The sequence below is a fragment of the Pistacia vera genome, unplaced genomic scaffold (genome assembly GCF_008641045.1).
Source record: "Pistacia vera cultivar Batoury unplaced genomic scaffold, PisVer_v2 Contig423, whole genome shotgun sequence".
Classification (NCBI taxonomy): Eukaryota; Viridiplantae; Streptophyta; class Magnoliopsida; order Sapindales; family Anacardiaceae; genus Pistacia; species Pistacia vera.
In genome coordinates, this window is record NW_022196250.1 from 1,145,823 (window position 1) to 1,163,458 (window position 17,636).

At 35.7% G+C, this 17,636-nt stretch overlaps 1 protein-coding gene across 1 annotated transcript; it reads right to left on the reverse strand.

The window, feature by feature from the left end:
* Positions 1-16,330: 16,330 nt before the first annotated feature.
* On the reverse strand, positions 16,331-17,347 carry LOC116143012 (monooxygenase 3-like). Its single transcript, XM_031428428.1, has 4 exons — positions 17,003-17,347; positions 16,814-16,882; positions 16,527-16,704; positions 16,331-16,447 (listed from the first exon to the last, which is right to left on the reverse strand). The coding sequence occupies exons 1-4, from the start codon at positions 17,224-17,226 to the stop codon at positions 16,331-16,333; spliced, it is 588 nt and encodes a 195-aa protein (XP_031284288.1). The 5' UTR covers positions 17,227-17,347.
* Positions 17,348-17,636: the final 289 nt, after the last annotated feature.

A 17,636-nucleotide genomic window follows, 5' to 3' on the forward strand; every position in this document is an offset into this window, starting at 1 on the left:
TCATCCACATATAGAGACAAGTATATGTAGCATTCACCATATAAACATTTAAAGTAGAAACAGCCATCAAAACTACTTCGAATGAAACCAACATTCAACATGAAATAATCAAATTTCCTATACCACTGCCTAGGTGAATGCTTCAAACCATACAAGGATTTTTTCAACAGGCATACTTGATTCTCAGGCCCCTTTTCAAACAGTTCAGGTTGTTCCATTAGAATTTTCTCCTCTAAATCACATTTAAGAAGGCTGTTTTTATGTCTAACTACTCTAGTTCTAAACCAAACTGAGCTACCAAAGATAACAATATTCTAATGGTGGTATGTCTTACTACAGGTGAGAAAATTTCATTGTAGTCCACCCCTTCAACCTATGTAAACCCTTTAGCCTCTAATCTTATTTTAAACCTAGGTGCTTCTATCCCTGGTATGCCCTCCTTCCTTTTAAAAACCCATTTGCATTTAACAACCCTACTGCCTTCAGGTTTTTCAATCAAAATCCAGGTTTGGTTTTTGATTAAGGAATCAAACTGTTCTTGCATAGCCAGTTTCCACTGCCTAGATTCTCTACAACTCATGGCTTCTTTAACAATCCTAGGTTCCTTATCAATTTCTTCAGCAACTTGAAGGGCAAAAGCTACCATATCAGCATGTGAGTACCTACTAGGCAATCTGATTTCCCTTCTCTCTATCTCTAGCTAGTTGGTAATTTTGCAATTCATTTTTAACTCTATCATTATCACCACTATCTTCTAGGCTAGGTTCATTCTCCTGGGTTTGAACATCAATATTAGGGTCTAGATCAGTACTGTCCAAGTTTGAGATATCTCCACCTAAATCTAGGTTCATCATCTCTGTCCTAACTGAATTATCCCTTTCACTCTCACTCAACCCATTTTGATTTAGACCAATCACCTCATCCTCATTAAACCTAACATCTCTACTGATTATGCATCTCTGTCCTACAATATCCCAACATCTATAACCTTTTATACCATCAGGATACCCTAAGAAGACACATCTAATGGCCCTTGGTTTTAGCTTGTCAGTTTTCTCATGAACAAAAACAGTGCATCCAAAAACCCTAAGATTGGTATAATTTGTAGGATACCTAGACCACTTTTTTATGGGTGTTCTGAAACTAAAAGCTGAGGAAGGGATTCTATTAATCAGGTAAACAGCTGTGTGAGCAGTCTCTGCCCAAAATCTGATGGGTAATTTAGAACAAGATAACAAGCTTCTAACCTTTTCAAGAATGGTCCTATTCATCCTCTCTACTAAACCATTCTGCTGGGGTGTGTGTCTAACTGTTCTATGCCTCAGAATTCCACTCTCTCTACAAAGGTTATCAAACTTTTCATTGATGAATTCCAACCCATTATATGTCCTAAGTTTCCTGCTTTTCTTCCCAGATTGGTTTTCTATCATAATCTTCCAATCCTTGAACTTCCTAAAGGCTTCTCCCTTAGTCTTCAAAAAATAAATCCAAACCCTCCTAGAAAAATCATCTATGATGCTAATGAAATACCTACATCCTCCCAAGGATGGATGTTTGGTTGGCCCCCACACATCAGAATGAATATAGTCTAAAATTCCCTTAGAACAGTGGTTTCCCACACTAAACCTGATTCTACTCATCTTCCCGTAAATACAGTGATCACAGAACTCTAGCTTCTCTATTTTATCCCCTCCTAAGGCATTCTGCTTACTTAACTCTATTAGACCTCTCTCACTAATGTGTCCTAACCTTTTGTGCCAAATAGAAATCTTGTTAGATTTTTGAGATGTCACTGCTGTTGTTCCAGCAATAGTGGATCCATTTAGGACATACAAGCCATTCTTTTTCTCACCTTTCATAACCACTAAAGACCAATTTTAAGCACTCCACCTTGAGCCTTGTAACTAAACCCATTTAAGTCTAAGCTACCTAAGGAGATAAGGTTCCTTTTCAACTCAGGTATGTACCTAACTTCTGAAAGGATTCTTGAACTGCCATCATGAAGACTTAACCTGACATCCCCAATGCCTAAGACACTACACACTGCATTATTCCCGATTAGAACCTTGCCAGATTCTGTTTTCTTAAAGTTCATCAATGAACTCCTAGTTGGAGTCATGTGAAAAGTGCAACTAGAATCCAAAATCCACTCAGATTCAGATTCTCTATCAGAAGCTACTAGGACATCAGAGCTATCTGAAGCTATATCAACACTGCCACTAGCCTCTTTCTCCCCTAATCCTTTCTTCCTATCTGGACAATCTCTTTTAAAGTGCCCTTCTTTATGACAATGGAAACACTTCCTGACAAACTTTGATTTAGACTTAGATCTACTTCTAAATTGACCTTTCTTTGACACTTTTTTCTCAGATCCACCCCTGGTATTCAATCCTTCTCCATTTAACTTACCCTCCTTTTTACTCAGCATCCTTAGCAGTAATGGCTACTACTACTTCATCTAGTTTGAGGGTTTGTCTACCATACTTAAGAGTATCCACAAAGTTTGAGAAAATTTTTGGGAGAGAATTAATAAGGATCACAGCTTGATCTTCATCCTCAACTTTAACACTAAGACTCTTCAAATCCTGTACAAGTTTCATGAAGTCATTCATATTGTCACCTAATACTTTGTTTTCATCCATTTTAAAACTGAAAAATTTCTGTTTTAAAACTAACCTATTAGGTGAAGACTTTGACAGATACAAGGAGTCTAACTTTTCCCAAATTTCTGCTGGTGTAGTCATCTTCTTAACCTCTCTTATGACTTTATCTCCTAACCCTAAAATTAGTGAACTGTAAGCCTTATCTAGCTGTTCTTTCTTTTCCTTATCAGACAAGTCATTGGTAAACTATCCTCACCCTCTAAGGTAGCAGACAAACCATCCTTAACTAAGACAACCCTCATCTTTATCTTCCATAACCCATAATCATTATCCCCAGTAAACTTCTCAACTTCATACTTAGACATTTCTAGGTTTCTCACCTTCCTAGTTACTTAGAGTAAAAAAGCCCCAATTTCTAGAGACAAACCGAAGACCCTAAGTTACAAGAAAAGTACTGTGAAAATAGCAAACCCTAGACTACCATCGATTTGTAAATTGGATCTCACAACCTATAGTAATAACCTAGGTGCTCGAAAAACAAAGCTCTAATACCAATTGTTGTAACATGAAACCCAAAACAGAACAAATAATGCAGTAACCGAAAAACCAAGCAACCACCACAAGTGTACAGCAATAATGTTTAAGCAAAAATAAAGATAAGAGAAAGAAAAATAACACCAGATATATAGTGGTTCGATAATCTGAAAGATTACCGACATCTACTCTTCAGGGCAAAAGAAAAAGATCCACTATGAGAAATTGAGAAACCTTATAGAGATTTGGCTCACCCCTTTTACACAAAGCACAAACCCGAGAAAAGCCCCTCTGATTTTACACCCGTACACCCAGATACTCTCACCACTCATACATTAATCAATAGGCAGAAATTAGAGACAATTTATACAACAAAACAAGGGCAAACCAAATAGGACAGCTAAGACCTACCATCACCGTTGATTCCATCGACGTTCTTCGGATTTCCAGCACATCATCTCTAACCGTTTTCTCTCTCTGTTAACCAAGAGAGAATGAACCAGAAATGAGCTGCGCACGACCTAAAACAGATTAGGTCTTTGAAGATGCCAGAAAGAATGAAATTGCCCTTAAATCAATAACATTTACATTGACCACCCAAAGTAGAAATTGACTTCCACGTGTGAGTATCAAGTGCCACATCCAACACGACGTATTATAAGTTAACCAACATTCATTATTTATAATTACTGATACATTTATAACACTAAATTGGAATCTGCAGTAGACAATTACATTGAATCTAACAATTACAAGTAGTAGAACAACACTTAGAATTCTATGATCATCATCCCATCTGTTGAATATTCTCATCCTTAAACCAGATTCATTTGAAGAATAATCGATACGTTTGGATCAAAACAGTCCGTCGACTACTTCAACATTGTAGTTATGAATATGGTGGCGGCTACCGCCTTCAACTGAGTGAAAGTAACTCTTTTCCCGACAGGTTCTTGGTCCCGCATGGAAAACAAAGAACTTGTACGAAGGTTCATGTTTGATCCCCCTTTCTCGAAATCCATCTCTCAGGTTTGAACTCCAAGCAATCATCTCCCCATACGACTCTATTCTTCCCATTGCATACAGAGAAAACAAGATCTTCGTCTTCGGAACAGCACTGGACCACTCGGAGGTGTCTGCCACAAATGGCGCTTGTGCTCGAAGGAACGGGTGGGTAAAGCCTTAATGCTTCACATAACACCTCCTGAAGATAAACAAGCTTATTATTAGTCTTGTGTGCAAATCTCCACATTTTCCCCCCATTTTGTCCTCGGGATTACCAGTTTGAGCTCTTCTCTGATCTTGGTTTCCACTTGTGGATTCCTGGAAACAAGCCAAAAGAACCAAGTGAGAGCAGAACTTACCGTGTCGCCCAGCCACCAAGAAGAACAAAGCGGTATCTCTGAGGAATTTGTCATCAGATTTGAGTCCGAAATGTAATCTTCATTTATGTATGATGTTAATAGATCACACCCTCTGTTCTTCTTTCACTGCGAAGCCTTTGCTCAGCTCCGCTCTTCTTTTGTATATATTCAAGAATTGTACGATCTATAACTTCCTTGGATTTTTTCATTTTTTTCCTTCTCGATGCCTAGCCATCGTTGTAGCTCTCAGACTCTTTGGGACAACATGCCTGTAAAATATCGATCTCAGCTTTTCCACGGCCTTTGCAAATGGAACTTCCGGGAATTCACTGGACAGACAGCCTGGATCGTTTCCTGTAACCAATATGCAAGTAGAATCAACACAAACCCTGGACAATCCTGCAAGTCAATAGGTTTTCATTGTTTAGATACGTTGTCCAGCATTGGGATGAGCCCTGTCTCTATTTTTTCAAGCTGGTCTTCACCAAAATTTCTGAAACCTCCGACGATTCATCAAAACTTGAGCCGTTTTCTCTGGCCTCTCACAAAATGAGTCTACATTAAAAATCCCATCTCCCAAAATATCAAAAATTTCCCGGAACTCATCCTTTTGGGAGTTGAGATGGTTGAGGTCGTTATATAGTGTACATTAGCTGGATCGACTGTGACAAGAATGTCCATGTTAGCGAACCAAGGCCCTTGAAGAGAAAAGTGCACTGGCTTTTCTGCATTAGTTCTGGACCCAATCGTGAATCCTATGAACGTTAAGCAAAAGCTCTGGCAACATTCCCACTATTGGAAATTTTAGGCAATCCATTGTTGTTTTTGATGAAGTTGCAAAGAATGAAGAAGATGAAGCCAATGACTGCCAGGAGATTTCGAAAAGGCCAATGAAGCCAATTGTTTTATGCCTATTGAGCGAATTGTATGTACTTGAGTTTGTGAGAACACATTTAGCTTGAGAAGTATGTAGAGGAATAATATATGGGACAATTAACTTTAACATGCAACTTACCATCTCATTTTTTTGATTGTGAGACCAGACTGTCTATGATATTATTGTCACAGATCATTATCATATTTTGTGATAACAACCCGTTATCATTCATTAGCTACCATCATTATCAAATGAGTTGGATGAAATTGTATCACATAAGTTTTCACCACCTGAACAAAGTGAGGTGATGAGGCTGGTAATATACGTTTTTCTCAGTTATATATCGAGTATAATTTAATTAGTTATGTTAATCAGCATTCAAAAAAATGTGCCATATTGAGTTGTTGAGATGTCATATAAGTTGTTGAAGCATTAATGACATTTAATCACATTAATAACCTGTGCAAGTATTGTTTAATTAGTTATGTTAATCATGCATTCAAAAAATGTGCAATTGAGTGTTGAGATGTCATATAAGATTTGCTGAGCATTAATGATCATTTAATCACATTAATTAACCTGTGCAAGTATTGTTGTAGCGTGGTGATATCATTTGAGATCACATGACGTAAAAAATAATAAAAACGGTTCAACCCCTCGATCGAACCAGTTGGACCGGCGATTCGTAAAAAAAACCAGTCCAATCGCGGTTCAAACTAGATCATTGAAAATTTGGTTTTTTAGTCGACCGACCTGGCTCGAACACTGGTTCCCATTCAACCGGTTAAAAACGTCAGGTGGATCAGGTTTTAAAACCTGATCGGCACCACTCTAGCAGTGAGAAACAAAAATACAATCAACTTTTTAGGAGGAGGTGATTTTTGGAGCTTGGATAGATCCAAAAATTAATAATAGATTCGTTACACTGATAGTTAATTAGCGAAACATAATTTGTATTACGTAACATAGTGCTATTGGATCAATTCATCCAAATCAAAAACTTTTTTGGAGGTAAATTTACCGTTTAGTAAAAGAAATTATTTTGGCTCCAAACCAATTTTGGCTGGAAAAACAATTTACACCATTGACATTATGAAAGGAACAGAGAGAAGTGAAAAGTAGGAATTAATTTTTATAATAATTAATTGCTTTTAAAAAAAACAATGTAAGGTACCCATTTATCTCCCAGTTGCAAGTGTAATTCCTTATTCAAAGTACATGGTTTTTCTTGTGTCAGACCTTTATCACCCAAAGTTGCAAGTGTAAGAACCGTTTGTAATACATTGATTTTCAACACATTTTCATACAAAGGCACACCCTTTTATGTCATTTTTCCAACAAATGAATATGCTAGTTCATATTGTGATAAAATAGATGTTGGATAAAAAATGTTTTTGTAATTGATTGAATGTGTGGTCGATAAAATAAATAGAGGTGGATAAAAATGTTTATTATTATTATCTGAATGTTGTGTGAATAAAAAGGAGAAAGTGGATAAAAAAAATGTTTTTTGTATATTGATCTGAATGGTGTAGTAAATAGAGAGAGTGTAAAAAAAGTTTTTCCTATATTAATGTTTTATTATATTGTGTCTGAATATTGATAACAAAGTATTTTTTTTCTTAAATACTCTTAATCACCTTAAGTCTGGTTATATATATATACAATATTATGTGTGTAAAGTCTCGTATAGAATGTTTTAATATATATTTATATAGGTAATCAAATATAAAGTCTCGTATATAATAAGTATGCCATGTCATTATGATAAAATCATTTTCTCTATATGTTGTAATAAAATTATATTGTATTAATTTAAAAAATGAAGAAAAATATTAATATATTATGATCTTATTCAGAGAATGTGATACATCCTTTTGCATAGATAGTCGAAGGTATCTAGGCAATGAATGGTGGGCTACGGGCTATGCGTTGTGCCCACCACGATTATTCAAGTGTTCATATATTATGATCTCTATTCAGAAAATGTTTATAGATTTTGTACAAAAGATTTTTTTATCTATGCACAAATAACTTAAAATTCGATTAAGTCAACATATGTAACCCAAGTGTTCATATTTCGTTTGGTATGGTTTTGTTTAGTAATAAGTGCTAATTTTCATGTTGAAAGGAAATCATCATTCATAATTGATTTGGAAGGGAACTATGGAATCAAGAGAGCGAAACGGGTATTGGAAACAATTTTCAGCAACAATAAAGATAGTTTGAAAAATTTTTATCACATGTCTTGATTATAATTAACTTATAATTGTCGATATGAGTCAAGTTTATAATAACTTTATCATATAATTAATTAAATATTGGATTTGTTCTTAGTAATAAATAAATAACAAATTCAATGTTATGAAAATATTTCATGGAATTTGATTTTCAGACTTAACGATGAGAGAGGAAATTAAATGAAATTTAAAATATTATGAAAAGTCTCCGATAAAAAGTCAAATATATCCCTATTTATCCATCAATTAATTCAACAATCATTTTGTGATTAATATTTACTATGAGAAAGAAGGATCTTCTTGGACCATAAACCAAAAAAATCCGTTAATGTCTCAGTGCATTACTCCTCTCCACCCAACATTTAGTACCTTAATTTTAAATCCACCTTGATCATATCCAGCATATTGCATATATTATATTATAATATCTCAATGAGGTTCAGTATCTTATGAAAATACATATTTAATGAGAATTTTGGAAAAATACTTCAAGCCTTAAAAGAGAGTAAAAGACTGGAACTCTTGATGAAATTGCCCATTTTTTTTTTTTTTTTAAGTGAACATTGAAAAAAAAAAAAATCAATAAGAAACACCAAATCATAAAAATAAAAGGTTAATCTTGGAATTAACTTATATATTTAAAGGTGGGGGCTAGTAAGACGAAGGATGGAAGCATATAAACATTACTTTTTCGGAAAGTGACTTTTAGCCGCCACCTGATTGATCTTTAGTCCTTACTTTTAAATTTATTTTTTCGTTTGACAAATTTAACTAATTTAAATTACTAAAAATAATATTATAATTCTAAACATATTATACTCTATTTATATTTTTGTTTTAATATTTAACATTAATCTTACAAAACTAAACTAATCTTAAATTTCATAATCGTTGAAACCTTTGTTTTATTTTAAATATTTGTTTGTTGATAAAAAGATAATACTAAAACTATGGAAAAAAAAAGGGATAAATTTGAATCTGAAGAAAGAAAATAGTTGAGTCAAGAATTGGGGACAAAAAAGTGTAAAGAAAAAACTTAATTAAGTTTGATTTGAGAAAAATGGTGTAAAACAAAAAAATATATAATTAAGTTTGAAATTGGGAAAAATAAACCTAATTAACCTTAAAGGATCATTTTTTGTATTAAATAAGATTTAAAGATTTTTTTAATTTATTTTTTTAATTATAGAAGGTGTATGCCAACAGCCCATCATTTTCCTAAGCTTGAGTTGGAAACTAGACTCCCATCCTTATTATTAGAGAAGTGATTTTTGTTAACCAAAATATGAAAAAGGACAAACTATGAAGGTACTTATTGTAATTTCCTGATGCTGTATAAACTCACAGCTCTAAAACTGTGTCGTTGTGGTTTTGCTCAGTTTCTCCTTTATATAAAGCACTCACTGTATGTTATACTGTTTTAAGTAACAAAGAAACCAGTTCACGATTTTTAGATCTGTTTCCAGTTTCTATTTTTCGTCTGTTTCACTTTCTATTCTTGTCTGTTTCACTTGGTATCAGAGTCGACAACAAGCGGCAAATGGCTACGATTCCTCCTGATAATCAAACTAAAAACATGGAGAAAAGTCTTCATTGCTCAGCTCATCCTCAGGTCTCAATTTTTCTGTCAAATCTACAAATCGTCAGCCCCAAATTGACAAGAGATAGCTATATAGACAATTATAGGTTCTAGCGTTCTCAGGTTCTGTTCACGACAGGAGCACATGAGCTTGAAGAACATTTGACAGGTTCAATTCCATGTCCTCCACCGTTTATTCTTACTGACCCTAAATGTTCAATTGAGCTAAGTGATAGAACATTAGCTGAAAACCTAGCTAAAGAAACAATAAATCCAGCTTATGTAGCTTGGAAAAGAACTAATAAACTACTTGTCACTTGGCTCTTGGCTTCAATTTCTGAAAATATGTTTTCCACTGTGTCGAAGTGTCAATTCGCTACTGAAGTTTGGTTTACGCTTGAGAATGAGTTTTTAATTGACTCCAAAGCCAGAGCCTTACACTTAAAGAGTCTACTTCAATCAACTCAAAAAGGAAACCTCAGTGTCAGTGAGTTTGTTAAAAAGATGAAAAGTATAGCTGAAAACTTGTCTACAAGTGGTCAAGTGATTACTTATGAAGAGCTCCTTCAGTATGTGTTGGATGGGTTAGGTCCAAAGTTTGATGCTGTGGTTGTTAACCTAACTTCCAGAATCGAATCCAAATTTGATTCTATCACTTTACAGGAAGCTCAGTTTCTACTTCAGAAATATGAAATGAGGCTTGAAAAGTTTAACTCTGTGGATTTTCATGGAGGCTCAGTCAACATAGCTTCCCTCAATAATACACAAAGTCAGTCTTCTCTGACCACCACAAACAAGATGCCTGCAACACCTGTTGGGTTGTCTAATATGTCTGCAACATCTGATGGTGTAACTAATGTGTCACTACTGGGAACTCAGTTTTTTGCTCAGTTTTACCCTATGCATGCTAGTTCAGTTTATCAAGGCCGTCAGATCGATTCATCAGATACTGGTTCTATATATGGACAGCCTATTTCCTATCAGTTCAGGCCTTAAGGATACAACTCTGGTGGTAGAGGCAGAGGAAGATCTAATGGTCGAGGGAGGCCAATCTGTCAAGTTTGTAATAAGATTGGTCATACAGCCATACAATGCTATCATCGATACAACTCTTCTTACAATGGGACTCCACCACAATTTGGAATTTCTCCTTAGTTTGGCATGTCTAATCCTGTTAATTCTGGATACAACAGTCGTCCAACTTCACAACAGTCCCATTTTATTCCACAGCAGCAACTTCCTATTCCTACTAATAATTCCTATGGTACACAGCTACAGCCTGGATATATTCCTTATGAATCACAGACTCAACCAGCCAATGCAACTGATTTTCAGGTTCAGCAGCATTATAATGACTCCCAAAAAAGGCCTCCTTTCACTCATTCTCAGCAAGGGTTCCATGTTCCCAGCCAACAGTCCCAAAATCTACCCCATACACTAAACCAAGCTTACTTTGTGTCTAATCATGTTCCATCTCCTAGTCAGTCCTGTAATGCACAAGTCACACCCAATTTCAATGCTCCTATTGATCCAGCCTGGTACATGGATTCTAGAGCCACTGACCATGTAACCTTTGATCTTAATCAGTTAACTGTTAGTAGAAATTATGATGGAGTTGAGCAACTACAAGTTGGCAACGGTGAGCCCTTACACATTACCCATATTGGTTTTACTTTCCTACCAAATACCTTACATTCTAAATGTTTACATCTAAAAAATGTGTTGTGTGTTCCTAGGATCACTAAAAATCTTCTTAGCATATCTAAGTTCACTTAAGATAACCATGTTATTGTTGAATTTGACTCTGATTGTTGTGTTGTTAAGGACAAGGCTACCAGGGCAACACTACTGCAAGGAGGACTTAAGGCTGGCTTATATCAGTTGCATATTCCATCTAGATTTCTTTCCTCTCATTCACCTACTATGTTTGACAATTCTGGTCCTTGTTTTCCTCAGTCATTTGTTACATCAGTTAATCAGTCTAGCGATAATAAATGTACTGAAAAAGATATGAATTACTCTTGTTATACTAGAAATAAGATAGCAAGTTTTGAAGTTCATTCTGATGATTGTAATACTGTCCTGCATGCTTGTAATTCTTTCCCTGTTAATAAAACACAAAACTTGAATGATTCTACTTCTTTAATTGCTTCCACTATTTTGCATAATCCCGGTGATGACTTATCTGCTACTGCATTGCATAATTATAGTACTGATACTTTTCCTATCTCATCACAGTTAGGCATCAAAGCACTCTCTAAAGACAACACTAACCTATCACATAGTACACCTACTGCTTTTCATGTGAATAATACCAAAACACATATGCTATCTCTTTGGCATAATAGGCTAGGACATCCTCACTCAGATATGTTACACAATATTCTGTCATCTATGGATAAACAACCTTCAGGATCAGTTTTTGCCTTGCCTTTTTGTGATGCCTGTAGATTAGGAAAGTTGCATAGAAATCACTTTCCTTTGTCTCAATCTAGAGCTACACCCACTCGAGTTAGTGTATAGTGATGTATGGGGACCAACCCCACTAACCTTGCTAGAAGGGTTCAAATACTATGTCCACTTTATTGATGATTATAGTCGTTTTACTTGGCTGTTTCCCTTAAGGACAAAAGCTGAAGTTGATTCTGTTTTTATTAAGTTTCACCACCTGGTTGAGAGATAATTTAATTGTAAGCTTAAATGTCTTCAATCCGACCAAGGTGGAGAATATAAGGGTCTACTGTCATATCTTGCTACTGCTGGTATTCAATTAAGGCACTCTTGTGCTCATATTCATCAGCAAAATGGAAGAAGTGAACGCAAACATAAACATATAGCAGAAACTGGCCTCACTTTACTTCCTCATGTTTCTATGCCACTGCATTTATGGTAGTTTGCATTTGATACTGTAGTTTTCTTGATTAATAGAATGCCTACTGCCATTTTAAACCACATTTCACCTTATCAAGTGCTTTTTAACAAATCACCAGTTTATTCTGAACTTAAAATTTTTGGCTGCACTTGTTTTTCTTTTCTAAGAGATTTTAACAAACATAAATTTAGTTTCCATTCATCCAAATGTACTTTTGTTGGATATAGTTTAGTGCATACATGCTATAAATGTTTGAATTCTGAAGGGAAAATTTATATCACTCCTAATGTCCAATTTAATGAACAAGAATTTCCTTTTGCCACTAAATCTGATCAGTCTCACTCTCATTCTGTTGTTACACCACTTGATTTACTAGAAACCATCTCTTCTATTCCTAGTTTTTCTTATGTTTATGTTCAGCACCCACATGATATAAGTGGCAGAGTCTCTCCTGCAGTGGCTAGTCCTGATCCACATCCCAATCCAACAATTGGTAAGTCAGTTCCAACTTCAATCTCAACACTTCAATTTTCTTCTAATATTCCTTGCAGCACTAACTTTAATTCTGCTGTTCCCTTGTCTTCATCACATCATACTAATGTCCCTATAGATGTTCCCACTATTTTAGGTCCAACCTCTTCTGATACAAATGTTACAGGTTCTAATATTCCTAGCAGCACTAACTTTAATTCTGCTATCCCTTTGTCTACATCACATCATACTGCTGTCCCTATAGATGTTTCCACTATTTTAGGACCAACTTCTTATTATACAAATGTTACAGGGTCAGCTTCCGCTACAATTCACACACCTTCATCCACCTGCCCTCTTGAGGTTGATTTCACCCATTTCAAGACCAATTGTACAACCAGTGAGTCACTATCCTTGCCTACTAATCAGTCCAATTTACAGCACTCTTCTCAACCTTCTAGTTGCTCTCTTGTAGTAGATTTAACTCCATCACAATTTTCTACTCCTAGTTCATCTTCTTTACCCTTGACTATCAACTCACACCCAATGATCACTAGGTCTAAATCCTCTTTACAACCCTCTACTACCTAAACTTGGTCTATCATCACCACTACACAACCTGAATCTTTCACAACAAAAACAGTCTTTGCACAACCTGAATCCTCAACAACAAAACTAGTCCCTGTACAGCCTTATACTGCCCTTACATTATCTACAACCACTGTTCAACCTGAACCCTTTCCAGTAAGTGAAGCTCTTGCTAGTAATGAGTGGAAAGAGGCTATGCAAGCTGAGTTTAATGCTTTAATGCAAAATGAAACCTGGAGTCTAGTACCTAAGACTGCCGATATGAATGTAGTTGGTAACAAATGGGTTTTCAGGACAAAATTCAATGCTGATGGGTCACTTTCCAAATATAAGGCTAGGCTAGTTGCTAAAGGCTTCCAACAAAAACCTGGGTTGGATTACTTTGAAACCTTCAGCCCAGTTATTAAGCCTAGTACCATTAGAATCATTCTTACACTTGCTGTTTCTTCTGGATGGGACATTCAACAGATAGACGTAAATAATGCTTTTCTTAATGGTCAATTGGCTGAAACTGTTTATATGAGGCAGCCTGAAGGTTTTGAAGTTCCTCACCTTTCTTCATATATGTGCAAACTAAACAAGGCTCTTTATGGCCTAAAACAAGCTCCAAGGGCATGGTTTGATAAACTCAAACAAGCCTTGTTGGACAAAGGCTTTAAGAATTTAGTTTCAGATTCCAGTTTATTCATTCTTAAGGATAATGCTCAAGTTCTTTATGTCCTCATTTATGTGGACAACATCCTAGTTATTGGATCCAACACTTCTTCCATTTTACAACTGATTGAAACCTTAAATACTCAGTTTGCCTTGAAAACACTTGGTTCAGTAACCTATTTTCTTGGTTTGGAGGCAACTAGAACACATGAGGGAATTCACTTGAAACAGACTAAATACGTTACTGATTTGCTTGTAAAAACTAAGATGCAAGATGCCCATTCCTGCCCCACTCCTATGGCTGCTGGTACGAAACTTTCAGCCACAGATAGTGAGTTATTTAAAGACCCCAGTTTGTATATAAGTACCATTGGTGCTCTTCAGTACTTAAACTTAACAAGGCCTGATATTAGTTTTACAGTCAACAAACTAAGTCAGTACCTTCAAGCACCTACTGAGCTATAATGGCAAGCTTGTAAGAGGGTTTTGAGATATCTTAAAGGAACACAGTCTCATGGTCTTCAGTTCAGACCAGCAATTGCTGTTCACCTTGAATGCTATGCAGATGCTGACTGGGGCAGTAACTTGGATGACAGGAGGTCCACCAGTGGGTACAGTGTATATCTTGGGCCAAATTTGATTCAGTTGAGCTCTCGAAAGCAAAGAGTGGTTGCCTTATCATCTACTGAAGCTAAATATAGAGCATTGGCACATACAGCAACTGAATTGGCATGGCTGGAAAGTCTGTTTTCTGAGTTGGGAATATCTCTCAATTCTTGTCCAGTAATTTGGTGTCATAATGTCAGTGCTGGTGCCTTAGCTTCTAATCCCGTCTTTCATGCTCAGACAAAGCATATAGAGATTGACACTCATTATATCCGGGATCAAGTTTTAGCAAAAAAGATTACTGTGCAATATGTTCCTTCAAAACTGCAGATTGCTGATGTGTTAACCAAAGCCCTCTCCATTACTCAGTTTCAAGAGTTGAAAAAGAAACTTTGTGTTATTGACACTCCACAGCCTGTACGAATGAACTGAAATATGGTGAATTGAAGTAGCAGAAACTTTGTGTTGCTGACACTCCACAGCCTGTAAGTATGAACTGAAACATGGTGACTTGTTGTGGTAAAAATAGTGCTTAATGCTGCCTGTGAGTATAAACTGGAATATGGTGAACTGAAGTGGCTATTGAAGTTTTTTTTTTTTTTTTTTTTTTTTTTTTTGAGTTGAAATGGGTAATCTGAAGTAGTAATTTTGTGATGAGAAGTGATTGTTGCATTTTTTTTTGTGTGTTGAAATGTGAAAAATCTGCAGTAGTAGTTTTTGGGTTGAAGTTGCAGTAGTAGCAGTTTTGTGCTATTGAAGTTTTGTGTTAAGTTGAAATGGGGTAATCTGAAGTAGCAATTTTGTGAGTGAAGTTGCAGTAGTAGTTTTGTGTTGAAGTTGGTAGCAGTTTTGTGACTGAAGCTGCAGTAGTAGTTTTATGTTGAAGTTGCAGTAAGAGTAATTTTGTGCTATTGAAGTTTTGAGTTTTGTGTCATTGAAGTTTTGTTTTTGAAGTTGAAATGTGGTAATCTGAAGTAGTAGTAGTAATGGTGAATCAATATGGAAAGGGTGTGTTGAAGTGGAAATGGTAGTTGAAGTTGAATATGGAAATGGTGTTTCTTGAAGTGGAAATGGTAGTTGAAGTTGAATATGGAAAGGGTGTTTTTGAAGTTGAAATGACTGCTCTGTAATTGAGCTACTCTGTAGTTGAAGTGGCTTTTAAAATAGCTGCAAGTGTTAAAGTTGCTGTTTTGCTGAAGCATTGAAATGAAGTTGAAGTTGCTGTTTTGCTGAAGCATTGAAATGACTGCAGTTTACAATTTGTTCCAAATTTTTTTTTTTTAAGGGAAAATGATATACAAAAATAAAGCTCACAAAAAGTGCAGCAAAAAGATAGCAAGAGCAAAGGCAAAAAGTGCAGCAAAGAGATAGCAAGAGCAAAGGAGAGTCCAGTTTAAGGGGGAACGTTAACCAAAATATGAAAAAGGACAAACTATGAAGGTCCTTATTGTAATTTCCTAATGCTGTATAAACTCACAGCTCTAAAACTGTGTCATTTTGGTTTTGCTCAGTTTCTCCTTTGTATAAAGCACTCACTATATGTTCTACAGTTTTAAGTAACAAAGAAATCAGTTCACGATTTTCAGATCTGTTTCCAGTTTCTATTTTTCGTCTGTTTCACTTTCTATTCTCGTCTGTTTCACTAAACCCCGCTATTTTCCTATTTAGCCCCATCTTCAAATTTAAGTGAGGACATAATTGTCATAAAAAAAATGTATTGCCTATTGAGTGAATTGTATGTACTTTGAGTTTGTGAGAACACATTTATGCTTGAGAATTATATAGAGGAATAATAATATGGGACAATTAATTTTAACATGCAACTTACCATCTCATTTTTTTGATTTGATGAGACCAGACTGTCTTATGATATATATTGTCACAGATCATTATCATTATTTTTGAATAACCACCCGTTATCATTCATTAGCTACCATCATTATCAAAATGAGTTGGATGAAATTGTATCACATAAGTTTTTCACCGTGAGGTGATGAGGCTGGTAANGTCCTAGCCAGCGTGCCACAATCGAATGTACACCATCACATCCTATCAGAATCTAAAACCGAAGCAACAATTATTATGAGGAACTAAAACTAAATCACATAATTAACAACGAAAAGATGGTAGTTAATTACCTTGGATTTGATTATAGTACCATCCCTCAAATGTATGACAGCAATGGAAGAATCTTCCTGTGATTGTGTCTCAATGGCATCAATATGGGAAGAGAAACGGATTGCACCAACCGGCAACTCTTCTGCCAAGGCCTCTAATAAGGTTTTCCGATGAACTGATCTGGGTCCAGCTCCAAGCCTGTTTCATGGCTATCTAGTTATAAGAATAAAGGAAACTGGTATTTCTTTTTAAACTCTCGACATCTAGAATCTTTCTTAATTAAATATTTTCAAAAAATTAAGCTCACCCGCTCTCTGTAGTTCCAGCATAGGAGATTGCCTGAGTAGCTCCAGTTCCGACATCGGTGACAACTCCCCTGTATTTATCACAATGTAATCAATCAGTATTGGATTATTTACACATACATACACACACACACACACACACACACACACACACACACAAAAAAAAAAATGTTGTGAAGAGTTTAAGTTACGTCTTTAAAGGAAAATAAAGGGGAGAGAGCTTATGAGCAACACCAAGAGCATCAAGAGCAAGCCAAGCGTTTGGGAAAAGGGTTAAGGCAGCACCAGCGGCTCGGAGTTCTGGAGATCTTTCTAATATTAATGCTCGAATTCCAAGTCTTTGCAGAGCCACCCCTGTGGCCAATCCTGCTATCCCTGCACCAACTATCACCACATCTTCCTCCACCATTTTCATCAATATCTCTCTCTTCTGTCTTTCTCAACAACTTTATTTATAGACAAACTATATGCAATTGTTGGCATTAAAAAAATTTCGTCCCATTGTTGAAGAGTTTCTTCAGATATTTTGATGTAAGCAATGACTTTCTATTCTTGGAGTTTTGGGGAAGGAGGAAGCAAAAATTGTTTAATAAAGCCGTCATAGTGTCGGTGAAGGTAGACAGTAGACGAACATGATCACAAAGCCGACCGGATAGTGCTTGAGTATGAGATTTACTTTTATAAAGTTATATTGATTGTTAATTTCATCCACATGCAACCAAACAATATTTGCTTTGGTTTAATAAATTTAAAATGTTAAATGCTGGCAGAGGCCCGAAAGTATCTTCGAAATAATACTAATTTATGTATGATTTCTTTTTATAA